Source organism: Pelophylax lessonae (genome assembly GCF_965119305.1).
Source record: "Pelophylax lessonae genome assembly, chromosome: 13".
Taxonomy (NCBI): Eukaryota; Metazoa; Chordata; class Amphibia; order Anura; family Ranidae; genus Pelophylax; species Pelophylax lessonae.
Genome location: NC_138780.1, coordinates 179839843 through 179867190, shown reverse-complemented (window position 1 = coordinate 179867190; position 27348 = coordinate 179839843). Strand labels below are relative to the sequence as shown.

At 48.0% G+C, this 27348-nt stretch overlaps 1 protein-coding gene across 1 annotated transcript; it reads left to right on the top strand.

Moving 5' to 3' along the window:
- Positions 1–469: 469 nt before the first annotated feature.
- Positions 470–27348, top strand: VIPAS39 (VPS33B interacting protein, apical-basolateral polarity regulator, spe-39 homolog). Its single transcript, XM_082242744.1, has 20 exons — positions 470–618; positions 2114–2206; positions 2399–2498; positions 2713–2859; positions 3001–3039; positions 3120–3184; positions 4047–4103; positions 4886–4978; positions 5227–5260; positions 7687–7789; positions 8922–8949; positions 9029–9105; positions 11550–11625; positions 15321–15452; positions 15562–15603; positions 15693–15782; positions 21315–21401; positions 21504–21593; positions 24713–24817; positions 27249–27348. The coding sequence occupies exons 2-20, from the start codon at positions 2114–2116 to the stop codon at positions 27267–27269; spliced, it is 1479 nt and encodes a 492-aa protein (XP_082098870.1). The 5' UTR covers positions 470–618; the 3' UTR covers positions 27270–27348.

The following is a 27348-nucleotide window of genomic DNA, read 5'->3' as shown; positions in this document are numbered from 1 at the left end:
TTCCGCCATCGTCCCGGAGACAAACCGTTGACCTTCCCTCAGTGAGGCCCTAGCATTATGGCCCCGCCCATTCAATAGGGAGCCAATGAGGAAAGCTCTCGAGGAGCCAAGGCCATGGAAACAAGAGGCCATATTTACTGAGGGCTACTGGAAAAATGATTGTAATAATTATATTATTATTTATTATTATTATTATTTATCATTTTTATTATTATTTATAATTATTATTATTATTTATTAATATTATTATTTCAGTACTCTGAAGCTGATATACTGCAGCACGAGGGGACTGGTTCTAAGGAGGGTGGGAGGGGCTATGGTGGATGGGCGGGGCACTGCAGATGGGTATTAGGAAGAATAGATAACGATCCTCCTTTTATAATATGTACATTTATAACGTGCACAATTCTGTCTATAGTGATACATTGTATTAGCTCTCACTGTGTGTGGGCGGGGTGGAAGCGGAGTGAAATAACCTCATTGGTCTGGAAGTGACGGGCGCAGGGGTTGCTGGGAGTGGTAGTTCTTCCTATGGTGCAGTGCCGGCCTGTATAGGGCGTCGTGGACTACATCTCCCAGCGTGCCCCGGGACAGAAGTCTCCTGGTCCTGGAGGAGAGGTATGGGGGTCCTGTCACTTCGCTCTCTCCCTTTCTGGGGTCCCCTCAGGTCGGAGTACAGCTGTGAGGAGGAGTATATGGAGCTGCTACATTGGGCTGACTGCTTGCTGAATTCTACATTCATTTCCCATCTGCTGACATTATGGACTTATTTATGTTCTCCCCACTGGTGGGGTGGGGGGTGAAGCTCCAACTCCTTCAGTTCCCGGGGGGTGACGCTCCGTCTCTCTGCGTTCCTGGGGGGTGACGCTCCGTCTCTCTGCGTTCTCTGGGGGATGACGCTCCGTCTCTCTGCGTTCCCGGGGGGTGACGCTCCGTCTCTCTGCGTTCCTGGGGGGTGACGCTCCGTCTCTCTGCGTTCTCTGGGGGATGACGCTCCGTCTCTCTGCGTTCCCGGGGGGTGACGCTCCGTCTCTCTGCGTTCCCGGGGGGTGACGCTCCGTCTCTCTGCGTTCTCTGGGGGGTGACGCTCCGTCTCTCTGCGTTCTCTGGGGGGTGACGCTCCGTCTCTCTGCGTTCCCGGGGGGTGACGCTCCGTCTCTCTGCGTTCCCGGGGGGTGACGCTCTTTCTCTGGGTTCCCGGGGGGTGACGCTCTTTCTCTGGGTTCCTGGGGGGTGACGCTCCGTCTCTCTGCGTTCTCTGGGGGATGACGCTCCGTCTCTCTGCGTTCCCGGGGGGTGACGCTCCTTTTCTCTGGGTTCCCGGGGGGTGACGCTCCTTTTCTCTGGGTTCCCGGGGGGTGACGCTCCTTTTCTCTGGGTTCCTGGGGGGGGGGGAAGCTCCTTCTCTCTGGGTTCCCTGGGGGTGACGCTCTTTCTCTTTGGGTTCCCGGGGGGTGACGCTCCTTTTCTCTGGGTTCCCGGGGGGTGACGCTCCTTTTCTCTGGGTTCCCGGGGGGTGACGCTCCTTTTCTCTGGGTTCCCGGGGGGTGACGCTCCTTTTCTCTGGGTTCCTGGGGGGGGGGGAAGCTCCTTCTCTCTGGGTTCCCTGGGGGTGACGCTCCTTTTCTCTGGGTTCCCGGGGGGTGACGCTCCTTCTCTCTGGGTTCCCGGGGGGGGGGGGGGTTGACAGACTGAAACAATTGCAGGTAAGCCGCTTAGGTGGGAAGATGTGATCAGGTGCAGGTCAGATCCGTAGTCCCCAGCAGTATTCTTAAACACAAAGTGATGACAGCACTCAGATATAAGTGAACATGTGAAGTTTATTCACCACTGTAAATCCAAACTGGACATCAATACATCCCGGACAAGGACAAAGGTTGACGCGTTTTTTCACGAGTTTACACTCGCTTACTCATAACCACCACGGGTGACGCTCCGTCTCTGGCCATTCCTTGGGGGTGACGCTCTGTCTCTGGCCATTTCCGGGGGGGGGGGGGGGGTGACGCTCTGGGGGTTGACGCTCTGATTCTTGCTGTAGAGTGACATTCTGTCTCTGGTTGTATACAGGTGGTGAATTTTCTGATCTCCCTGTTTGCCTCTCTCTGCATTCCAGATGTCCAGGGTAAAGGAGGATGAAGATTATTGGAATGCCTCCAAGTGTAAAGCGTTCACCTTTGATGACCATGATGAGGACGGACTGTCTCAGGTAAAGTGGAAAACCAAAATATCTCACCTTCCTCCACTCACTGTCTCTGCCTCATCCTTCTACCCTGCCCAGTGTCATCCTTTTCCTCTGTCCATCCCCAGACTCTCCAGTCCTTACTGAACCTAGAGTCCTGTGTATGTTGTGTCCCTTGTACTGAATCATGGTCACACTTACCACTGCTTCCTCTTCTAGCTAAAAGAATCGAAACGCGCTGTGAACAGCCTGAAAGCCTTTGTGGAGGAAGATGACGAGGACTGGGAGAGGGTCACCTGGAGTGGGGAGCCGGTGGGGAGTGAGTATCTATCTGTGAAGGTGATACAGCTGATACGTGGAAATTCCTCCCGTCTTGGTGTCCAAGGGGTAGCCCCCCGTCTTGGTGTCCAAGGGGGAGCCTCCCATCTCTGTGTCCAAGGGGTAGCCCCCATGGGACATAGGGGAGAGGGATTTTGGAAGTCTGCTGTGAAAGGTTGATTGTCTCACCTGCTCCATGTTTGTGTCTCTGTCAGGTATATCATGGTCTATTAATGAGACCTCATCAATTAACCGGGGGAGGGACATAAAGAGTCCAGGAACTGAGAAACCTCGGTTAGAGTCGTCCTCTTACTCCTTCCCTAAACCAGTGTCCTCTTATTCCCTTGGCAGCCTCTTTAAAGGTGAGTGCAATTTATTGTGTTACCTTCCTGTGAAGTTTGTGTTGTGCTCCTCTTCCTCTAAGTGTACATTCTGTGTAGATTTTATTAATATCATATATTTTATGTATTGTGACCCCCTACCGCTGTCTCTGTCCATTGCAGGAAAGTCCAGGCAGAGCAGTTTCCAGTCCCTGTCTGATGGTAAGTTGGTTTTTCTTCCCTTCTCATGGTGTTTAGCCAGGGCTGAGTATCTGGTCATGCTCTCTGCTCTTCTCTTCCAGCAATTCTAGAGACAAACAATAAACATTTTGCCCCAGAGCTGCGGAAACCTAGATCTGAATATCAGGTACTGTGGGGTGGTGAGAAGTGGAGGTCTCTGGCTAGTGGGGTGGCAGTGGAGACTAGTTAATTGGGTGATGGAGGGGTTAGTGGGGCCTACATGTAGCCGGAGGCAATGAGGGCCTCTCGAATGGGGGAGGCAGTGGAGACCCTATGGGGAAAGGGGGGAGGCAGTGTAGACCCTGAGGGTAAGGGGGGAGGCAGTGTAGACCCTGTGGGGTAAGGGGAGAGGCAGTGGAGACCCTGTGGGGTAAGGGGGGAGGCAGTGTAGACCCTGTGGGGTCAGGGGGGAGGCAGTGTAGACCCTGTGGGGTCAGGGGGGAGGCAGTGGAGACCCTGTGGGGTCAGGGGGGAGGCAGTGTAGACCCTGTAGGGTAAGGGGAGAGTCAGTGGAGACCCTGTGGGGTCAGGGGGGAGGCAGTGGAGACCCTGTTGGGTCCGGGGGGAAGCAGTGGAGACCCCGTGAGGTAAGGAGGAAGCAGTGTAGGACTTGTAGGGTAAGGGGGAAGTCGTGGAGACCCTGTGGGTTTAGGAGGAAGCAGTAAAGGCCCTGTGAATAAAGGAGGAGGCAGTGGAGACCCTGTGGGGTCCAGGGGGGAGGCAGTGGAGACCCCGTGGGGTAAGGAGGAAGAAGTGGAGGACTTTTAGGGTAAGGGGGAAGCAGTGGAGACCCCATGGGGTAAGGAGGAAGCAGTGTAGGACTTGTAGGGTAAGGGGGACATCGTGGAGACCCTGTGGGTTAAGGAGGAAGCGGTAGAGGCCCTGTGAGTTAAGGGGGAGGCATTGAAGACCCTGTGGGGTAAGGGGGAAACAGTGGGGAAGGGAGACACTGTTCTAGGTGAACATGAATGTTCTGGTATGTTTTCCAGGATTATAGCGGGGAGTGGAGCATTGAGGATTCAGTTCGGAGGATGAGCAAAGGCAAGGTACGCTTTGTGATCTGGATGGTTCTCCTTGCAGGGCCAGCATTATTAATGTCTGACTCAGATGTAAAGGCCCATTATTGTATATTAGAGCTTATTACAGAAATGTCTGTGTCCCCACTAGGGAAGAACACGCAGGTAGCCATCTCTCCAAGGAGGTCACAAACCTGATAGAGATTCTAACCCTTCGCCACCCTGTCCCGAGCTAGACAGACTTATGGCTTGAGTTATGCTTTGCATTTTATGTAAACCCAAAATCAATATATATATATATATTTTTTTTTTTGGATGTATGACACCATGTCCTACTGCATGCAGCATTCTATAAGATATTCGATCAATCGGACACAGTTCAACAGCCAACTGGAGAATCTTACACTGCAGGCTGCTGCTTTTTGTGAGTGGCTTAGCATTGTCATGCCAATAGGAAGTGCTGTTACTGGCAGGATCTCCAGGTAAAACAATTTTGCAACCAAGTCACAAAAAAAAAAAAAAAAAAATTCTTAAAGGACAACTGTATTTTGGTGCAGTTGTCCCTTAATCAGATCCCTGCACCCTCTAAGTGCTGCCCACCTGGATACTTACCTTCCTCTAGGAATTTTCACTGTCACTGACAATGGAGGGGGGAAGATATTATCCTGCACACAGCTCACTTCCTGGCATGTAGTTTTGTTGGAGCACAATGTCTCGTTTTGGCTTCCTCCAGCCCCATATGAAAGCAGCACATTGTCAGTGGTCCTAGTTCCTGGTCCTACTAGAATAGAGTGTGTTTGTTTTGTGGACAGGTCTGCTCCCTGGAGAGATTCCGCTCTCTGAAGGACAAGTTGAAGCTTCTGGATGAAGCCGTCCGACTTCATGACGGGAATGTCATCACAGCTGTAAGTAAATGACAAGTCTCATCTGCTTTGTAGGAGGCGTGGCTTGGATTATGAATTGGGTGTGGCTAAAGCAATATACAGCCAATCAGATATTATTGGAGGTGTTGTAGGAGAGGAGGGATGTATTGCATTATATACGTTTCAGGGGTATCAATGTGTGCAGAGGGTTACAGTTTGTTTTATTTCTGTGCCATCCTTCACTTTGCCTCCCTGTTTGGTCACTGTCATGTTTCATCATATATTTGCAGATTTTAATATTCCTGAAAAAGACATTACATTCAGGTAAGTGGTCATAATGCGGTGGGTGTCCCCTAACAATTTGTGTCATGTCTATTCTGTGGTCAGTTTCTCTCTATGATGACGCAGAACAGGTGTGATTCAGCACTATGCGGGCTCTGAGTGTCTTTGTGGTGTTCAGGGATTTGTTGGGGTTGTGGCTCTTGTTTTGTTTTTCCCCCAGTAACAGAATTGATCATCTTTGTTTGCTAAATAACACCCAGCCTGAGCACCTCAGATATAACCAGCCTTAGAATCTCCGGCGTACCCAGCCTTAGAATCTCCGGCGTACCCAGCCTTAGAATCTCCAGTCTACCCTGCCCGGGCACCTCGGGTCTACCCAGCCTTAGAATCTCCTGCGTACCCAGCCTTAGAATCTCCGTCGTACCCAGCCTTAGAATCTCCGTCGTACCCAGCCTTAGAATCTCCGGCGTACCCAGCCTCAGAATCTCCAGTCTACCCTGCCCGGGCACCTCGGGTCTACCCAGCCTTAGAATCTCCTGCGTACCCAGCCTTAGAATCTCCTGCGTACCCAGCCTTAGAATCTCCTGCGTACCCAGCCTTAGAATCTCCTGCGTACCCAGCTTAGAATCTCCGGTGTACCCAGCCTTAGAATCTCCAGTCTACCCTGCCCGGGCACCTCGGGTCTACCCAGCCTTAGAATCTCCTGCGTACCCAGCCTTAGAATCTCCTGCGTACCCAGCCTTAGAATCTCCTGCGTACCCAGCCTTAGAATCTCCTGCGTACCCAGATTAGAATCTCCGGTGTACCCAGCCTTAGAATCTCCAGTCTACCCTGCCCGGGCACCTCGGGTCTACCCAGCCTTAGAATCTCCTGCGTATACCCAGCCTTAGAATCTCTGGCGTACCCAGCCTTAGAATCTCTGGCTTACCCAGCCTTAGAATCTCCAGTCTCCCCTGCCCGGGCACCTCGGGTCTACCCAGCCATAGAATCTCCGGCGTACCCAGCCAACCTGAGCACCTCCGAGGTCTACCCAGCCTGAGCACTCTATATATTACCAGCCTGAGCACCCCAGATATATCCAGCCTTAGAATCTCTGGCGTACCCAGCCAGCCTGAGCACCTCAGGTCTACTCAGCTTTAGCACCTCCAGGTCTACCCAGTCTGAACACTCTCTATATATTACCAGCCTGAGCACCCCAGATATATCCAGCCTTTAGAATCTCCGGCGTACCCACCCAGCCTGAGCACCTCCAGGTCTACCCAGCCTGAGCACCGCCAGGTCTACCCAGCCTGAGAACCCCATATATTAGCAGCCGCCAGAGCACCCCAGGCCTACCCAGCCCAAGCATCTCGGATAAACAAAGAAATCTACAATGCATGTCGAGGAAAATTTTAATAAAGTCATAGTGTCTGCTCAATGTATTGCTAATTCAGGCCCGGAGGCCCTACAAGCTTGTCTTGATTTTTCTGGGTGGAGGTGCACTGATGGGAAATGTCACTGTGACCTCCGTTAGCCAGCCAGAGGCAGAACATCGGTGTGAGGTGTGTTGATGATGGTTCCCAAGCCTGCGGCTGAGCAGGGGATTCAAAACTTTGCCAGCTAAAGGACTCTGGCACTGATTTTCAAGCAGCCTGACTTCCCTGGAAACCCCAGTTTCCTGTGAGAGGAAAGAGGAGGGCACAAGGGCAGGGATGGAAAGTTCCAGGTGATGACATCCCTGATATAAATAAAAGGTGACTGTTGTACACACCCCCGGCAATGTTGTATGATGTGTCCCAACCCGTGTCCCTTTTAGCTGTCACTTTTGCTGGACAGCTTGGCTTGCGTATAAATGTGGAGAACATATAGGGCATGTGTAATTAAAGAATACTATCATCACATAAGCTTGTCTTTGGGCCTTGGACCCCAGAATTCTGTAGTGGGAGTAATGATTTGCAAAAGCAGGACCTCCTTCCTTATGGTACAAGTCGGTCACTGTCTTCTGCAGTATTTTTCCAGTCTCCATCCAAACCTTCAGCGTTTCCCCAGTTGCTGACCATCATGTTTCTTACAGTCCTTTGTAGCATTACATATATTGAACGTTGTGTGTGCCCTTGCCCTTTGTTGATGTCAGGAGCCATGTTTGAGCCCCCCTATATCTTGTAAGTCGACAACCACTGCCCTAGGTTAACAGTCGCATACAATAAATATAGACCAGAACATGTAGAAGACTGTGGGCCAAAATGCTAACCTATACTGCAACAAGTACCGCATAAGGGGGTATTGAATGTCCCAAGTCTACATATAGTAACCTTCATAACACAAAGATGGTGCTTCCACCGGGTATTTATACAGATGAATTTCAATACAGCATGAAATGATGGGAAATACAGCTCCATGCGCAATGCGTCTCGAGCTGCTTCATCACAATATCTAACACCATTGTGGCAGTCTGTACCTGCTGATGTCCTTGTCTGTTCCACTCACAGAGATTCTATTCCGGGAGCTGAAGGAGAGACAAGAGGCCCTGCGGCATTTTATTCATTTCTTGAAGGAGACGGAAGACCAGCAGCTGCTCTTGGAGCTCCTCAGGTACGTTGTGTTTGGCCATCTTTTGCCATCCGGCCTGACGTTACAGTTTGAAGCGGGAATGGGCGACAATTGCCGACTAATAACACATGGTGATATTTACATTTGTTATCAGTCAATGTATATAACTCTGCAAGCCTCTGGTGGGTGTTCATCCTGGGAGCTACTTTGTATTTTGTTCTGTTATCAGTTGTTACATAGTAGGTAAGGCTGAATAAAGACCAATAGTCCATCCAGTTCAACCTGTGTAGGTGTGTGTGTGTCAGTGTTGATAATCCTTTCCAATATCCCTGTATGTTGTGTTCTTTAAGATGCATATCCAAGAGTCTTTTAAAAATAGCAAAACTCCCCTCTGACACCACCGATTGTGGAAGAGAGTTCCACATCCTTATTGCCATGACAGTGAAAAACCTGCTGCGTAGTTTAAGGCTAAACCGCTTCTTCTGCAATCTCATTGTGTGTTCCCGTGTCTGCTTACACTCCCTGAGACTGAATAGTTTTTTTTCCTATGCTGGGATCACCATTGAGGTATTTGCAAATTGCTATCAAGTCCCCTCTCAAGTGTCTGTTCTTCAGCGAGAACAAGTTTAATACTTGTGGTCGTTCCTCATACGAGAGGTCCTCCAGTCCCCTTATTCACTTTGTTGCCCTTCTCTGGACTCTCTCAAGCACAACCCTTCTGATGACTGGTGACCAGAACTGGACGGAATACTCCAGACTGACTCCAGTTGAGTCAGTCAGTTATTTGTCTGTCCAGAGAGAGACAAAACAACCCCCCCCCTCTCCCTGGAGCCCCAGGGGCCCTTTGCATATAAAAAATACATCAAATGAAAACTGACAGCGGTTTTAAAGCTGAACTCTGCCACTTTGTAAAATGTGCCGGCATACTATGAGTTAAGTCCAAAAAGGTGCATACCTCTTCCTGGACTTTTCTCTTTTTATTTACATCTGACAGTTTTATCAAGTTCTTGCAGGATAGCTACGGCTACATTTCTGAAACTCTGACGCTGGACATTATGGTCTAAAGTGCCTTCCACTTTATCTGGACCATCAGTGATATTTTTCTCTAAAAATCCCTGGATAGATCTTGATGAGTTTTGTTGGTTTATTTGCCGGTCTCTTATTTTTTTTCCAGGTACCTGGAGTGGACAGAGGAGCTAGCAGTGAGTATCTATGGTTGGCAGGAGTGTTGCCATTTCTCCATATTCCTTCCAAGTCTCAGAGAAGGTTGTCTCTCCACAGCTATGTAAATATCGGGAACACCTGAACATTGTGGATGCCGAGCAGCGCAGAGACTTCCTGAAGAGTAAATGTCTCAAGTGAGTCTCCTTGATCATTCCTGGGGATGCCAGTACTTACCCAAAAAGTTTTGTGTGGGGGGGCCTGTTTTGTATATTTAATTTTTTTTCGTTTTGCAATAAAAAGGATTTCTATTTTGTATAGCTGGGAGCTGGCTTTGTACAAGATTTGCTTGTATGGTTTGGTGTGTTGCTTTGTTTAATTCAATCATCCCTCTGCATTACATGTCTTGTAAGGGCCTTTTCTTTCTAGAGGAAGACAGTCTCATCAGCTCTAATACATGTCAAAAACCCCTAACAAAATGTGATAAAAATAGCAATACAGCACATTTCTGTAATTGACATTAAATTATGCAACTAAACACTACTTCGCCCAAAAATTATGCAATTGTGCTAGAAATAAAATTTGTATAACTGGTAGAAAACCTTGGAACTCCGTCTGTAATAAAACTAGAAATCCCATGGAGCCTCTCTCTCTGAGAGTCATGCCTGTGTCCGTCTTGCAATGCCTTATGCCCCATACACACGTGCAGATTATCTGCAGACTTTTGTCTGCAGACTTACCAAAACCATATAATATGAGGTCAAACCTAAACACTTTCAATTTGTATGCAATCCGGCAGGCCCTTGCACTACATAGAAAAGGTAAGTCTGCAGACAAAAGTCTGCAGATAATCTGCACGTGTGTACGGGGCATTACGTGAGTTGTAGTTCCACAACAGCTGGAATGCCGAGCTTGCCTATCCCTGGTTTATAACTTCAGCAATAAAGAACTTCTCCACAGCATGTGTGATTCAAATTATGCCAAGTGAGATCTCGCACCTTGCGCAAGAAAAAAAAAAAACACCACAACCATATTTCATTACCTAAAGGTCTGCAATGCTGTTCCTTTTTATTAACTTTCCTTTTGCCACGATCCAATTGGTACCCTTAAAGTCTTCCAGTCTCCCATTATGTCACAAATAAAGAAATCAACATGAGGTATAACCATCTCATACACTTTTATTAAATAAAAAGACAGTAAAATGATAAAAGATCCTTTTAAAGTGGTTATAAAGCCCTTTTTTTTCCCATGCAATTCCAATCTCTATCCAGCTCTGTGCAGGAAAGCAGTGGCTCTCCCAGCTCTGTCCCTCCTCTCAGGGCAGATTGATAGCAGCGGGACCCATTGGCTCTTGCTCCTGTCAATCAAATCCAATGACGAGTGAGCGGGGGACAGGGATGCAGACAGCAAGGCTCAGTAGTGAGCCCGCACGGGTGCCTCAATAGAAATCTGTTTTCTATGGGGGGCACTTAGCGGGGGGGGGGGGGGTGGGCTTGATGGCACCGGCAGGGGACCTGAGAAGAGGAGGTTCAGGGCCATTCTTGCAATACCATTGCACAGATCAGGTAAGTATGACATGTTTATTTTAATTTAAAGAAAAAGTCTTAACAACAACTGCAACCCCACAACGTGTTTGTGGACTTCTGTCAGAATACCGCTTCCTCCAGTCTGAACATAGATATTAGATATTACAGCCGCCCTACATACAAAACTAGCCCGAACTTAGCTTGTATGGATCTGGAATAACAATCTTTTATTGAACAAGAAACAGACTTTTTATACACTTGAGAAGTATGTCATTCACTACATGAACAATGACCCAAATATTTACCCAAAACATCACACATTGGTTAGATAATGAGGTACAGCTGACTCATGGCTAATCCCATCTAGACAATGTTATCATTAACATGCTTGCTAATTAACTCAGCTCACATTTAAACCAGCCTGAATGACCAGACTGCCGGCAACAAGGCTAAAACAAAATACAATGCACATTATTATAAGTATAAACACAGATCCAACAGTAAACAATAGGTGAGTAAATCAGCATAATTAACAATGGGTGGAAGACTGGTGATTGAGCTGATATTAGCATCTGTTAGGAGTCTGACTTGAGGAGTCTGACTTTGTGAAGCAGTCTCTTATTGGCAATAGGCAGCCAGGCTTAGAGTCCCAGAGTCTTCATATATTCTTTGAGATATATTGGTGACAAATATTACTGTCCCATTTTAGTAATCCAAAACATATTCCCAGTGTCCATTAAGTCCATCATTTTCTTGACCACCGTGTGCCCCTAATAGTTACAGGGTGACTTACACATAAGAGGGGCCTAGGGAGCTGAGAGAGGGATTTCTCAACCTCTCAAAGGTAAGCTGGGTTTCACAGGCCCCTTCAACCAAAGTGACTCCCGTCACAACCGCAAACCCAAATTATCTTGCCACTTCCTATCTACTGATGACCCGCTCTCAGATTTCTAGTCTCGGAGATCTGTCTGTTTGGGGCGAGCTTAAATCCAGTGCACTTTGTCTTTTGGCTTTTTCATGGTGATGGGGGTGGCAGTTGTGATGTTCTTGTGGGATTTTTTTTAGTAGATGACGACAGTGATGAACACTCACCTGTGTCTGTTGTTCCTCCTCAGCCTCCCCTTCTCCCAGGACGATGCAGCCCATGTACAGGACCATTATACCCTGCTGGAAAGACAGATCATCATTGAGGTCAGGATTGTTTACTGGGTCGTGTGTAGGCACCTGTCATGTGTTCCATGTCTGAGTGGACCTATCTAGTGCTGTGCGTCTGTATATGTTTTACCATGTGTATCCACCTATTCACCATAAAAAAGAAAAAAGCAGTGCTGTATGAATAATAGCGACACTCTTCAAATGTGCATAAACAGAACTGAGTTTTAAATCAAATAGATCACAATAATGTGAATAAAAGTCCATAGGTGTAAATGAAATAGTTCCAGTGGTATTACTTCACAATCTCAGTAAATCACCATCTGTGTGCTGCCTCCACCAAATATAAGAAGTGCGCACTCACCACAACCAGTTGCTGTCTAAGTTGTAGGACAGCAAAAGCGCATTCAGTATTCGATGGTCTTCCTTATGAAGATACATCTGATACTCTATGGATGTGGTAGATCTTCCAACCTCACTGGTGAAGTCATCAGGGAACACTGCTCAATATTATCAAGCCAGACAGAAGGATCACTGACACCAGAAAAAATTGCTCATAGTATAGAATTTATTAAAATATGTAAAAAAACTAATTAAAAACACAACCAAACCACAAACCGCAGGGAATGGTGTTTTAGACTCTACAACTAACGGTGCAAACAGTCCATATCCACTTCTGGACCGGAAGATTTTCCCCCTTAACGACCAGGCCATATTTTGCGATTCGGCACTGCGTTACTTTAACGGACAATTGCGTGATCGTGCGACGCTGTACCCAAATAAAATTGGTGTCCTTTTTTTCCCCCACAAATAGAGCTTTCTTTTGGTGGTATTTGATCACCTGTGCAATATTATTTGATTTATTTATTTTTGCGCTATAAACAAAAAAAGAGTGACAAATTCTTAAACACAATATTTTTAACTTTCTGCTATGTAACATTCCCAAAAAAAAAACATTTAAAATCAAATTTTTTAGGCCAATTTTGTATTCTGCTACATATTTCTATTTAAAAAAAAAAATCGCAATAAGCGTATTTTGGATGGTTTGCGCAAAAGTTATTGCATCTACAAACTAGGGGAAAGATTTTACGTCTCTTTTATTTATTTTTACTAGCAATGGCGGCGATTAGCGATTTTTATCAGGACTGCACCATTGCGGTGACAGATCGGACCCCTAACTGACATTTTTGACACTTTTGAGGGGACCAGTGACATTACTCCAGTAATCAGTGCTAAAAATGTTCACTGTTACTGTAATAATGACATTGGCAGGGAAGGGGCTAACCTAGTGGGTGATCAAGGGGTTAAATGTAAGCCTAGGTGAGTGTTTCTAACTGTATGGGGGATGGGCATTTGAAATGATCATAGAGACCTGTGTTCCTATATAGAAGGATCACAGGCACTCTGTGATCATTCCAGAGAGAAGAACGGTCAGCTGTGTTTACAACCGCTGCCTGTTCCTCTCTCTCAGCGGCCAACGGCCCCATGCATCGGCATCCCCGCTGCCAAATGGGGGCTGGAGCGTGCCACCGGTGGCACGCGCTCGCCCCCTAGCACCAGGCGCGCAACCGATGTAGTACTACAGCATTTCACGCAGGAGGGGCTGACTGCCCCAGTAAAACTGTGGTGGGCGGTCCTTAAGCGGTTAAAATATGTAAAAAAAAAAACAACCCTAAAAACACCACCAAACCACAAACCGCAGGGAATGGTATTTAGACTGTATATGGACTGACACAACTAACGGTGCAAACAGTCCATATACAGTGCATATTTAAAAAAACACGAGGCGCATAAACTTACATAGTATGCCACCAAACTGAGCTCAGAATGGCGGCAGGACTTCTGGCATATAAATCAAGCTCTACGGCCGTTTTGCACCACTCGCCTCATCAGGCGCATGACAATATCATTCACTATACCTCTTTTTATAAGTAACCCACACAGGATATTCAATTCCATGAAATGGGGACTGCAAGGATGGCAAAACATCACTTCCTGTCCCGGCACCATTTTTTGAAGTCTGTGATGTCATTTCTGGTGCCGGAACTATTTTCTTGTAGTCTAATATATCACTTCCTGTCCAGTGTCTGGTCAGAATACGGCTACCCATCAGAAAATGTAACGGAAGGGATGTTCTGACCACAAAATGCTTGGTGCCCATGCGTCATGCGTTCCAACATGGCCGCTATGCGTTGCAGTGGGTTTCCCAATCTGACAGAACACAAAGGCAGCAGCGGAAATCTTCTTGCATCCAGGCAAGTCTTCAATTTCTCATTTGTTTTAGCAGTAAACTCACCTTATATACTGAAATACATATTCCATTTGTATTAATATAGTATTATAATAAATACAGCAACAGGCCTGCAGGCAGAAGGTGGCAAAGGCCTTCTTGGTACACCCCGCACTGCTCAGCGCCAAACTGATTTATTTAGTCTAGGTCGTGGTGAAATAGTCTATTTCAGTATATAAGGTGAGTTAACTGCTAAAATAAGTGTGACATTAAAGACTTGCCTGGGTGTAAGAAAATGTCCGCTTCTGCCTTCGTGTTCTGTCAGATTAGGAAACCTGTTGAAAACGCATAGCGGCCATGTTGGAACGCATAGTGTAATAAGCAATTTTGTTTGCAAAGACACTTCCATTGCATTTTCTGATGGGTGCCATTATTCTGATTCTGAATACCGGTGCCATGAATAAATAGATCAAGGAACAGGAAGTGATCTGGACGCCATTTTAAAGGAGACCAGGAAGTAAAAAACACCCGTTTATTTAATAAAATGACATCTACTCACATCCAAGCCAGAATAACTGGATTGGGATTGGATAAAAATAGTCCATGAAGGACTAAAGAATATGGAATAGAAAACTATAGATCAAATATAAAAAAGGGATATAGTCTACAAAAAATTTTGAAAATAACTAGCTGTATATGGGGATTTTTTTATTTCTTTATTAAAGAATCTGAGATACAAATGCCGGCTAATTTATTTACATGTCACAAAAGAGAAACCATTAGAAAGTGATGTCCATTATCCACACAGAACTCACCTAGTGTCAAGAAAACAATTGACATCCCATTCAACATTTAACCCCATTGGGGAAAAGCATTTAGGTTCATATGCCCACCACATGTCTAATTTAGAGATTTCCCTAATCCAATGGCAGCCCCTCCAATGGGGTTTAACTTTTTAGAGATGCCAGTAAAGTTTTAAAGAGCTAGGGTCTCTATTATGGTGTGTCCTGTAATGGGCAGATAAGCTGTGGTGTTTATATCAGTTTTTAATATTATACCAGTGGCGGCTGGTGCTCCATGGGCTGGGGGGGGGGCGGCAGACGGACCACACCAGCCCGCACACTATACCATCCAACCCCCCCCATCACCGGCTCCCTCACCCTGGAGCAGCGGCGGCGGCGGCTTCCCCTGCGTCTACTCCCTTTCAGCCAGTTCCAGTTGGGGACTCTTTGCTTGTTTGTCCATAACAATAAAGTTGCCAGCGTTTTTTACTGGAGAGCAGCCAGCCTTTTCTACTTCTCAGACTCACATTTGTAGAAGCTGTTAGCAGGGTGGGAGATACTCTTAAGCCTTTATTTTTCATGGTTGATTTCCTCGGTGGGGGTTTTATTAATGAACACGTGTAATTCTCCTCCATTCTTGTACTAGTCTTACGATGACGATCGAATCGAATATATTAAGCAGGAAGTCCCTATCTTTTCTATGATCGTTCTGTGGGTTTCAGGTCAGTGATAAACACTTGGAGGCCTCAGGACAGGAGATCTTCCGCAGGCACCCCAGGAAAGCCTCTCTGCTCTTCATGCCACTGGTCACCACCCTGTTCTACTCCTGTATCTACCACTACACCGAGAACGAGGTGAGCAGGAGGGGAAGGATGTGGTGGGTGGAAGGGGAGGGTGTACTGTGTGAATTTAGGTGGGGGGGGGGCTTCAGGGCTCACTAATCAGATATTTCTCTTCACACAGGGAACCTTCAGCAGTCCTACTAATCTCCGGAAGACTTTTAAGGTGACAGATGAGGCTTTGTGTGTCTGTTTGCACATATAAGTACTATGAGCTCAGTAATTTGCCGACACACTTGTATGACTCCGTTACAGATCCCAGAGAAGCTGTATGTTCTCACGGCACTGGCCGCACGTTCGAAGCTGCGAGCGTGGAATGATATTGATGCGCTATTCACCACTAAGGTCTGTGCCAATCCCAGAATGCTTCCTTTTTCTGCAGCCTTCATAATGCTAAAGTGCCACCTGCAGAGCTAACTTTTCATACGGTATTAAGGTTGAAAAAATACATGAAGAATTCAGAAAGAAGTCAGCCCAGTCTAGGAACCAGTAGACATTCAGCTGAGGGACATGAGCTTCCACTGGTGAGAAAAGCTTTAGAAACCTGAGGCCTTTTCCTGGTCCTTCGTAGGCTGCAGGGAATGATCCACAGCAAGAAAGACCAGTTTATGGTGTAAGCACATGGACTGGATTGGATAGAATATCATTAGGTGAAGTCATGAGCCCAGCAACATGGGGGGGGGCAGGTTCTTGGTTGGGATGAGATAGAGATACGGACAATACTGCATTGATTTATTTTTTTAACCACTTAAGGACTATATACTGGTACAGGCCGGCCCTCCTGTGCAGAATCATATATATATATATATATATGTGATTCTGCACTTCTGTCTAAGGAGCGCACACGCACACCAACAGCGGGCTGCTTCTACTCACCGCAGAAGCCCATCTGCGGCTGCCAGGCATTGGATGTCCACCGGCACACGCTGATCGTCGGGCAGAGGCACAGATTGGAGCTCTGCCTATGTAAACAAGGCAAAGCTCCGTTCTGACAGGGGGAAGTGATGGATTGTATGTACCATGCCCGCAGCCCTGCATTCTCCTGTACTATGCCCGCGGCCCTGCATTCTCCTGTACCATGCCCGCAGCCCCACATTTTCCTGTACCATGCCTACGGCCCCGCATTCTCCTGTACCATGTCCGCAGCCCCTCATTCTCCTGTACCATGCCCGCAGCCCCGCATTCTTCTGTACCATGCCCGCAGCCCCACATTCTTCTGTACCATGTCTGCAGCACTGCATTCTCCTGTACCATGTCCGCAGCCCCTCATTCTCCTGTACCATGTCCGCATCCCTGCATTCTTCTGTACCATGCCCGCAGCCCCACATTCTTCTGTACCATGTCTGCAGCACTGCATTCTCCTGTACCATGTCCGCAGCCCTGCATTCTCCTGTACCATGTCCGCATCCCTGCATTCTTCTGTACCATGCCCGCAGCCCCACATTCTCCTGTACCATGCTCGCAGCCCCAAATTCTCCTGTACCATGCTCGCAGCCCCAAATTCTCCTGTACCATGCTCGCAGCCCTGCAGGGCACCGTGGCACTATAGACAGTAGAAAGCCTGGTGCGCTCAACTGCCCAGTGTCTACTAATCTGTCCTGCTCTTGCTGTCACTCCCTACACACTCACACTCCTCTGACTGCTTTCATAGTCCTACAGAATGTGGGGGCCTCTTGGAGGGCGTGAATTTTTTTTTTTGGGGGGGGGGCAGCATTTCATTCTCGGACCCAGGCAGCACAATGTCTTGGGCCAGCCCTGGTTGCTGATCGCCGCCATACTAGTTAAAAAAAAATTAAATAAACAAAAATAGAGCTTTCTTTTGGTGGTATTTGATCACGTCTGCATTTTTTTTATTTTCTGCGCTATAAACATATAAACAAAAGTTATAGCGTCTACAAACTGTGGGATAGATTAATGGGATTTAAATTTTTTTTTTTACTAGGAATGGCGGTGATCATCGATTTTTAGTGGGATTGCGGTGGACAAATCTGACACCAAGTGACCCTTTTTGAGGACCAGTGACACCAATACAGTAAACAGTGCTAAAAAAAATGCACTGTAACTGTATAAATGACACAGGCAGGAACGAGGCTAACATCAGGGGCGAGCAAAGGGTTAAGTGTGCCCCTAGGGAGTGCTTGCTAACTGTGGGGGGGAGTGGCCTAACTGGAAGAAGACAGAAATCTGTGTTTCTCTTACGTCCTCCGACAGTCGCCGCCATCTTCATATTCGTCACAATGGGTATTAGACTTTGCTCCGTAGGAGTAGCTAGGCAACAGAATATGTCAATATTAAAGCTTTTAACATATCCCCACCCCAGGGGGTGGTCCCCTCAGTCTATACCCTCCTGCTTCAGTTTCAATGTCTAGCTTGTCAGGAGTAGCTGGATCTCTCTATGCTGGGGCATTTTGTCTCAGCCTTTATCTTCTTTTTTGAGTTTTTTTCTCTCTCTTTACTTAGCTGTTCTTTTTGTCAGCATTAGTTCTTCTGATGAAGAGGATTCGTGCGGGCTGGGTCTCGGGCTGATCCCCCTGGTCGCAGGTTGTGGGTCAGTGGCTTCCCAGCCTGCCATCGAGCGTTCAGCCAGGTAACGCTCCTGGCACAATGAACGACCCATCCCTGTTCGGTGCAGGGATGATTGGTGAGGTGGCTACCTCACTGGACGCTGTGCGGTTTCTTAACCCCGATTTTTTGCGTCCTGGATGCGACTCTCCCTGCCTCATGCGCAGCGGCTTGTTCGCCTGTGCGGGTTCCCCACGCCATTAGGAGGTAAGTGCAAGCATCGGCAGATGCTTCCTTTGGCCACAAGGTTCTTAGTGCGGCGGTCCCTTAGGGTCCCTGGTTTTGGTCCTTTGGGCTGTTTGGGATTTCTTTGTATCCCTGGGTTACAAATACATTTGTTTTTTTCCTGGGTTATTGCTCCCGTTGAGCAAATTTTTTCTCGTATTGCCCAGCTGGTTTCCTTCCTTTGGTAAGGTTACTTTCTTTGATGTGGAGACTGCGTTGCCTTTAGGCGCGGCTGCGTTTCCCACCCCTCATGTTTGCACTGCTTTGGGACGTCCCCATTGTGACGAATATGAAGATGGCGGCGACTGTCGGAGGACGTAAGAGAAAACTGAATTTTTGTAAAATCTTACCTGTAAAATTCCTTTCTCTGAGTCCTCCGACAGTCGCCGCCCCCGCCCCTCTTTTGGGGTTTAGGTACTCTACTGCTATTCCACTGAAACTGAAGCAGGAAACAGGAAGCAGGAGGGTATAGACTGAGGGGACCACCCCCTGGGGTGGGGATATGTTAAAAGCTTTAATATTGACATATTCTGTTGCCTAGCTACTCCTACGGAGCAAAGTCTAATACCCATTGTGACGAATATGAAGATGGCGGCGACTGTCGGAGGACTCAGAGAAAGGAATTTTACAGGTAAGATTTTACAAAAATTCCGTTTTCTGAGAGCACAGTGGTGTAGGGGTTAGCACTTTCACCTAGCAGCAAGAGGGTCGCTGGTTCGAATCCCAACCACGACACTACCTGCCTGGAGTTAGCATGTTCTCCCTGCGTGGGTTTCCTCCGGGTACTCCGGTTTCCTCCCACACTCCAAAGACATGCTGGTAGGTTAATTGGATCCTGTATAAAAAAAAAAAAAAAAAAATGGCCCTACTGTGTATGTATGTGAGTTTGGGACTTTAGATTGTAAGCTCCTTGAGGGCAGGGACTGATGTGAATGTACAATGTATATGTAAAGCGCTGCGTAAATTGACAGCGCTATATAAGTACCTGAAATAAATAAATAATAAAATCTTCATCTTCCCCTGTGACAGAATGGCGGTCTGCCTTGTTTACATAGACAGACTGCCATTCTGCTTCTCCTTCGAAGAATCGGTGGGTCCCGGCAGACATCGCGTCCGCCAGACCAGCTGTGTCCAGTTACAGCAGGGGCGGGTCGCCGGCGGCATGTGCGACCCAGAGCACGTACAGGTACATCGGTTCGCGTAGGAGGGCCGCCCTGCCTCAGTATATCTGCGTGGGCAGTCCTCAAGTGATTAAAGTAATGCAGTGCCGTATTGTAAAAAATGGCCTGGTTATGAAAGGGGGTAAATCTTCCGGAGGTCAAGTGGTTAATGAACAGTCATCGGATGACACTCACCGGCTTAGTTAGTAAAACTGTACTAGTCATAATAATGGAGGAGATTTACTTAAACTGGTGCATGCAGAATCTGTTGCAGCTGTGCATAGTAACCAATCGGCTTGTAGATTTTGTTGTCCTAATAAGCTGCCAGTCAAGTCTGTCCAAAATTTGCCAGTGTATCTAACACAACTACACCCCCCCCCCCCCCCCCTCCGATTACACCCTTGTCTAAAGATGACTCTGTTGCACCTCTAGTGGAGTGGAGCCACACTAAGACAGGAAGTGTTACTGGCCAGGAAGCATGCAGCCACCACATTTAAGGATTGAGAAACTGCAATATAGTACATTTTTGATTTTAATACCGCTTTAAAGTGAATCTTCACCTTCCCACCCCTGCTTACATTGTGGAGGGTTCTCAACAGTTCACATACTCACCCGCATAGTGGATCCAGTGTTGTCCCGCCAAGATCCTCTTCTCAGCAGCCGCTACTGGAGTCCCTCACTGCCATGTTTATCCGTGACATCCAGGGCCATGTTTAATATTGATCGGACTCTGGGCAAACATTTTCTTGCCCCCTCAACCCCCATGCAATATCATTCTCCCTTCAATATCCCCCTCCCCCATACTACCTCCATCATTACACCGGTCCCTTTTCCCATACTGCACCATCATTTCATAGAATTCTCTCCCTCCACAGACCTAGTTGAATGCAGTGCGTTGGAGGTGGGACCAAACTCTTTTTCAGGGAAAAAAAAAAGGGTAAGCAAAAAAAAATCCAACATTTAGGAAGTGGAGCGTAAGAGAGGTGGACAAGAGGGACTTTTATTTGAGGGTAGGTAGGCAATCTTCCTTCATCTCCTTCAATCTCTCTCTTTTTTTTTTTTTTTTTTTTATAAAAAAAAAAAAAAGGTTTGGGCTGCCCCCCTGTGCACGTCATTCACTTAGGTCAGTGATGGTGAACTTTGGCACCCCAGTTGTTTTGGAACTACATTTCCCGTGATGCTCAACTACACTGCAGAGTGCATAAGCATCATGGGAAATGTAATTCCAAAACAACTGGGGTACCAAGGTTCGCCAACACTGACCAAGGTGAATGACGTGAACAGGGGGGCAGCCCAAACCTTTTTTTTTTTCCAACTTAAAAAACAAAAAAAAGGGGAATTGAAGGATTATGCACGTGCATGTGCACGTCATTCACTTAGGTCAGTGATGGTGAACCTTGGCACTCCAGTTAATTTGGAACTACATTTCCGTGATGCTCAACTACACTGCAGAGTGCATAAGCATCATGGGAAATATAGTTCCAAAAGATCTGGGGTGCCAAGATTCGCCATCCCTGACCTAGGTGAATGATGTGCACTATGCGCCCTCTTGCAAATCCCAAGAGGCGTCTTTCTCTCTGTTCAGTAAAGGAGGAGGGGAGGGGCCTAGTGGCACATCATCAGGAGGCCCGCTGGCTGAACCTGGAAAAGCCGGCGCCTACTGATGACGTCCCAACTAAACATGGACCGAGCGGTGGCAAAACAAGAGGATCTCACTGGGACAACGCTGGATCCTCTGGGTGGGTGGGTGAGTATCTAAATTGTGCAGAAGACAACCCCTGATAAGCAGGGGTTAACAAAACACTTGCTCCAAATTTCTATACTAAGAAGCTCAGTACTCTTGTGTGATGGATGCTTCCCATCTCTTTTGTACAGCTCATTCTTTTAACCACATGTTGACCTCTAATGGCGTCTTCTCTTCTTTCCTCAGAACTGGCTGGGTTATACCAAGAAGAAAGCGCCGGTTGGCTTTCATCGGGTAGTGGAGATCTTAAACAAGAATGGGGCCCCCGTACAGGTGAGCAGCATATAATGGAAATCCTCCCAGCAGCTGGAGTGCTTGTGTTCTGTCTCCATTATGCAGGTCACATTTCTGGTATTGTCTTGTCTTGCTGTGCAGATCCTGCAGGATTACATGCAGCTCGTGGAGGATGTGGAAACCAGAATATCACTAGGGACAAAGTACAAGTGCCATGACGTTGTGATCGATGTGAGTAAATAGAGCAAGCAGTACCAGGAGATGGCATTTTATAGATTAACCAGTAGGGGGCAGACAAGCACACTGACAAGTTGCCATCTGGAGTCGGGAATTGCATACTGCTCAATGTCCAGTTTGCTAATGGATGGAAGGTGAAGGGTGTATGCGGACCCTTGCGCTGCAAGCAGTGAGATGCATCCTTAGAAAATCCCTAAACCCTCAGTTAATCCAGAGGAAAGGAAAATTCCCGAAGCCCTGTTCACATCTGGCGATTTCAGATTGCGAGCAGAATCGCTGCAATTCTGCCCCTGATTCCAAATCGCCAGATGTGAATGGAGCCTTACAAAGCATGGTCCTATAAGAAAACCTTCCTTCCTGACCCTTCCTTAGGGCAATGGGATACTCCTTGTGCCAACAACTATGTGTGCTGTTATTCTTATTATTACTTATATTTTATGCAATCAGAAATATATCGAGACTTTATTTAACCATTTGCCCTCTGGAAGATTTACCCCCCTTCATGACCAGGCCACTTTTTGCAATACAGAACTGCGTTACTTTAATTGAAAATTGCGCAGTTATGCAAGGCTGTACCCATAAAAAATGTGTTATTTTTTCCCACAAATGGAGCTTTCTTTGGGTGGTATTTGATCACCTTTGCATTTTTTATTTTCTCTTTCGTTCATTGATGGGCACAGCTCCAGAATCTTCTTGACCATTGGGTTATGCTGCCCCCTACAGGAGTAGGACACTAGGCAGAAAAAAGCTTTACCACGCCTATGGGGCAGTCCCAGGGGGTATACTCCCACTTCCCGCTATAGGCATTCAGTTTTCTTTTCTGCCTAGTCAGGAGTAAGGACCTAGTTCCTTGCTGGGTTCTCTGGTCCTGGCATTTTTTCCTTTTTAAACAGATTATTATTTATGTTCCTGTGAGAACTACAATCAACTGGGCGACAGACTGGATATTCTAGATCCTTATGGTCTCCCCAGTCTGGCCAGGGAGTGCGGCCCGACCTCAGCTCTGCGGTAGGTCGACCGCGACATAGCCCCACTGGACGGGGGCTGGCCGATGCATACAACCTGGTCATGGCCTGAGTCGCAGCGTGCCTCTGGCCTGCAGCACCCCTATTCCGATGGTGCGGTGGTCTGCCTAGAGTGGTGCCTACCCGGTTCCACAGTACGGTAAGTAGTGTCCCCCCTTTCCCCCTTGCAGGTTTTGGGGTGGACGTGGGACCCCCAGGTTCCCCTCCTCCCCAGCCCCTCTAGGGTCACCATGGGTCTGCCGTACCCCCCCCCCCCCCTTTACCTGGAGGTTCTGAGCTGGCTTTTGCCATGTGCTTTGAAGGAGGGCTTCCTATGGGGGGCTGCTGACAGTTTTTTCCGGGCTCACACTGTGGGTTACAACGGAGTGCTTCTTCACCCCGGGGGTTAGTGACCTGGGCAGGAGGTTCGTTAGGGCTCCTGGCTGTTGTGTTGGGCTGGGGGTGCGGAGGGCTTCACATCCGTGGGTCTGCACCGCAAGCGGCCATACCTGGACGAAAATTTAGGCCGCGGCTTTGCGGCCCACCGGCTAGACGCCATTTGGATAGGCCCCAGTGAGGGTGGCTGGAGCCATCACCCTCCGTTTGGGCATCTGCTCTCTCCCCCGTTGTCCCTGGGTGATTGGCTCCAGTCAGGCCGCGGCCTACTAGACTTGGCCCCTCCCCTGCAGGGGGGGGGGCGCTGTGGGGGTGGTCAACTTGGTTTGTTGACAGCATGCTGCCATTTTGCATAGGGCACCCCCCCCCCCCCTCCTTTAGCACTGCAGAACCACTGGGTAGCTTGCCTGCGTGCCGGGTCACAGCGGGTGGCCCACTTTAAGCCTACTAGGCTTAGCGCCTTCTCTTCGGGAGGGGGGGGGGTCGCTGTGGGGGTGGTCACCTTGGTTTGTTAAAAGAATGCCGCCATTTTGCATAGGGCACCCCCCTTTAGCGCTGCAGACCCTCTGGGTAGCTTGCCTGCGCATCCGCGTCACAGTAGGTGGCCCCCTTTTTAAGGGGGCCATTTATTTTCATGCGGCCTCTATGGAGGGGCTCAGGGGGTGACCCCTCCTGTTTTTCTGTTTTTTTTTTTTTTTTTTTTTTTCGGGTCCAGCAGGTGGTCCATTCATGGGCTCTGGGTCGGCATCCCCTTGCAGGATTGCAGTCGGTGACCCTCACCTGCCTCTTTTGAGTCTATGCAACAATCCTAAGTGTTATGTTATATATATATAACATAACATATGTTTGGGGGGTTCTAAGTAATTTTCTAGCAAAAAATACTGATTTTTTTTTTCTCTTGTAAACAAAAAGTGCCAGAAAAGACCTGGTCCTTAAAGTGTTACTAAACCCAGGACCCTGCATTTACTATATCCCACAGTTTCCCACAGAACATGGACATGCAATAATTATAGTTACTATAAACTTCTCAATGCCTTTTCTCATCAGCAGTATATAGCAGTCTTGTGACTTCTATCGGTGTCTGGTTAAAGCTTGTAGGAGGAGCTTTCATTTTCCTCTGACTGTCCTAGGAGGCTGCAGGACCCCTGACACTCTGCCTGGACAGTGCTGATCACATGCACCCTCCCAAGAATAAAAAAAAAAAATACTCTCTAGCTATACACATCAAATTCAGCATGTGCACATTGCTACCAAGGCTCTGTACTATCAAGAGATGTATTTGGGACAGTGAAAGAAGGGGAGGATCAGAGAAGACAGTGAGTAAAACAAGCATGCTTTACTGCATATACACAGTGATTTTGCTGTTGTGGGTTTAGTAACACTTTAAGTAGATATAGACCATTTATATTTGTATACAAAGTGATCCTACCTCTAGTAGTAGCCTCTTCTCATTGTAGAATGAATATAGGACACTCCATTAGATCTGTCGTCTGTCTCATTACTCCATTGTGGTCTACACACAATTTTGGGGTATTTGTTCAGTGTCACCACCGAGCCTGCCCTGCAAGGAGTTCTTTCCCTGGGCCAGGGTGGAGGTCAGTGGGAGGACACGGTGCTGTGTAGTGCAGGATAGGCTCCCTCATCTCTGGGTACGTAGATGATATACACGATGTGGACAGAGATATGTGGTGACCCTTCAGTTCTTCCTGGCAGACATACAAAGACTTGAAGGACCGCCAGCAATTGATGGCTTATCGCTGTAAGGTGGATCGTGGATCTCCAGAGGAGGAGAAAATCGACATGATTCTCAACAACACAGTGAGTAGAGCTATACAGAGAACTGTGCGAGCTGATACAAGTTTGCTGTATGCATGAAGGGGGCCTATATTTTCATGGGGGCCCTACCTTGTCTTCCTGTCCCCCAAACAACAATTTGCATTACACAGTACACAACAGGATCGACTCGCTCTAATCCCATGGGTTTGGTGGTATATGTTACTCTATGGCCAGACTTGGTGCCCCCCCCCCTCAATTAGTTGTTAATAGTATAGAGCAGTGGTCTCCAAACTGCGGCCCCTTGCTTGCCTTTATCTGGCTCTTGGGGGCATTGTTCTGCTCACTGATACAAGACAGTATTCCTCCTACTGGCACCAAAGTTTGGGCACTATTCCCCCTATTGTCACCAACAATTGGGGAGTATTTCTCCTACTGACACCAATGATTGGGCACTATTCCTCCTACTGACACCAACGACTGGGCACTATTCCTCCCACTGGCACCAATGATTGGGGAGGATTCCTCCTACCTACACCAACAGTTTTGCACTATCCCTCCCACAGACCCGAAACGATGGGGCACTATCCCTCCCACTTACCCCAAGGATGGGGCACTATCCCTCCCACTTACCCCAAGGATGGGGCACTATCCCTCCCACTGGCCCCAAGGATGGGGCACTATCCCTCCCACTGGCCCCAAGGATGGGGCACTATTCCTCCCACTGGCCCCAAGGATGGGGCACTATCCCTTCCACTGACCCCAAGGATGGGGCACTATTGCCCCCACCGACACCAAGAATTGGGCACTATCCCCCCCACCGACACCAAGGATTGGGCACTATCCCCCCCCAATGACACCAAGGATGGGGCACTATCCCCCCCCCCCCCAATGACACCAAGGATGGGGCACTATCCCCCCCCCCAATGACACCAAGGATGGGGAACTATCCCCTCCCCCACCGACACCAAGGATTGGGCGCTATCGCCCCCACCGACACCAAGGATGGGGCACTATCCCCCCCCCCCCCATGACACCAAGGATGGGGAATTATCCCCTCCCCCACCGACACCAAGGATTGGGCGCTATCGCCCCCACCGACACCAAGGATTGGGCACTATCCCCCCACCGACACCAAGGATTGGGCACTATTCCCCCCCCCCCCCCCCCACTGACACCAAGGATGGGGCACTATTCCCCCCCCCATGACACCAAGGATGGGGCACTATTCCCCCCCCCCCCACTGACACCAAAGATGGGGCACTATCCCCCCCCCCCCCACTGACACCAAGGATGGGGCTCTATCCCCACCACTGACACCAAGGATGGGGCACTATCCCCCCACTGACACCAAGGATGGGGCACTATCCCCCCACTGACACCAAGGATGGGGCACTATCCCCCCACTGACACCAAGGATGGGGCACTTCCCCCCCCCCCCCCCACTGACACCAAGGATGGGGCACTTTCCCCCCACTGACACCAATGATGGGGCACTATTCCCCCCCAACACCCAACGATGGGGTACTATTCCCCCCACTAATACCAACATCCGGCCCCCCTGAAGTCTGAAGGACAATACACTGGTTCTTTTGTTTAGAAAGTTTGGAGACCCCTGGTGTAGAGTACAGTACTGTTAGTACTACAACATAAAAGAACATTGTGATCTTCTCACCTTGTGATAAGTTTGGGGAAGGTTCTTTTCTGTTCCAGCGTGACTATGGCCCTTTACACAAAGCTAGTTTCCAAAAATACATTGACCAGTTTGCTGTGTGCAAGAACTCCATTGACCTACACAGAGCTCTGACCTCAACCCTACTGAACATCTTTGCAATGAACTAGAATGGCAATTGTGAGCCAGATCTTCCCATCCAACATCCGTGCTGGACCTCAAATGGGCACAAATTTCCACAGACACCTTCCTTCCTTTAGGTTTGGACAAAGTGGAGAGGGATTAGAATCCCTGTTAGTTTTTCTTGCGATCTGTGACCCCACTAAGGAGATTCCCCCCCCCCCCCCCACTCTATTTGTCCTATTTACCATTATCAGTGAAAGTAAAAAAAAAAATTAAAAATTTTGGGTTGTCCCCAGGACAGTAACAGGGGGAATGTTCCAATGTGGACACTAGTTCTGGAGACCCAAGAAATTCCCTTAAATTGCAGGGATTTCCTCTCACTTCCTGTTTGGCGTTGGGACAGGAAGTGAAGGGTAATCGCTGAAATTGGACACAGCAAAAAAAAAAATCCAACGGGGGTTATAACCGTCCCTTGCTCTATCCAAAATGGGGGGGGGGGGGGATTGCCCATAGTCCTACTTTAAAGCCACAAAAAGACCAACTTTAATTTTAATGGCCATGGTTTTGGAATTGGGTGTCCACCAAACTCAAAAAGGTGTAATGGTTGGCCTTTTAGTGTCTGTCTTTGGATTGGTAAATATGATATTGTCATTCATGTGATTGTCTTTTGTGTGATTGCAGCAAATGCGTTGGAAGAATTGAGCGCAGCCGTCCAGGAACCCCCCCCCCCCCCCCCGATGGACCAATAATATACTTATTAATAAACCTATCGTTACGATTT

Excerpts from the sequence above, each read along its gene's own strand:
- VIPAS39 (XM_082242744.1), top strand. The coding sequence starts at position 2,114 with ATGTCCAGGGTAAAGGAGGATGAAGATTATTGGAATGCCTCCAAGTGT. Across the intron at positions 4,104-4,885 it reads GGAGGATGAGCAAAGGCAAG|GTCTGCTCCCTGGAGAGATT; the intron begins GTACGCTTTGTG and ends TTTTGTGGACAG. Across the intron at positions 15,783-21,314 it reads ATGCGCTATTCACCACTAAG|AACTGGCTGGGTTATACCAA; the intron begins GTCTGTGCCAAT and ends TTCTTTCCTCAG.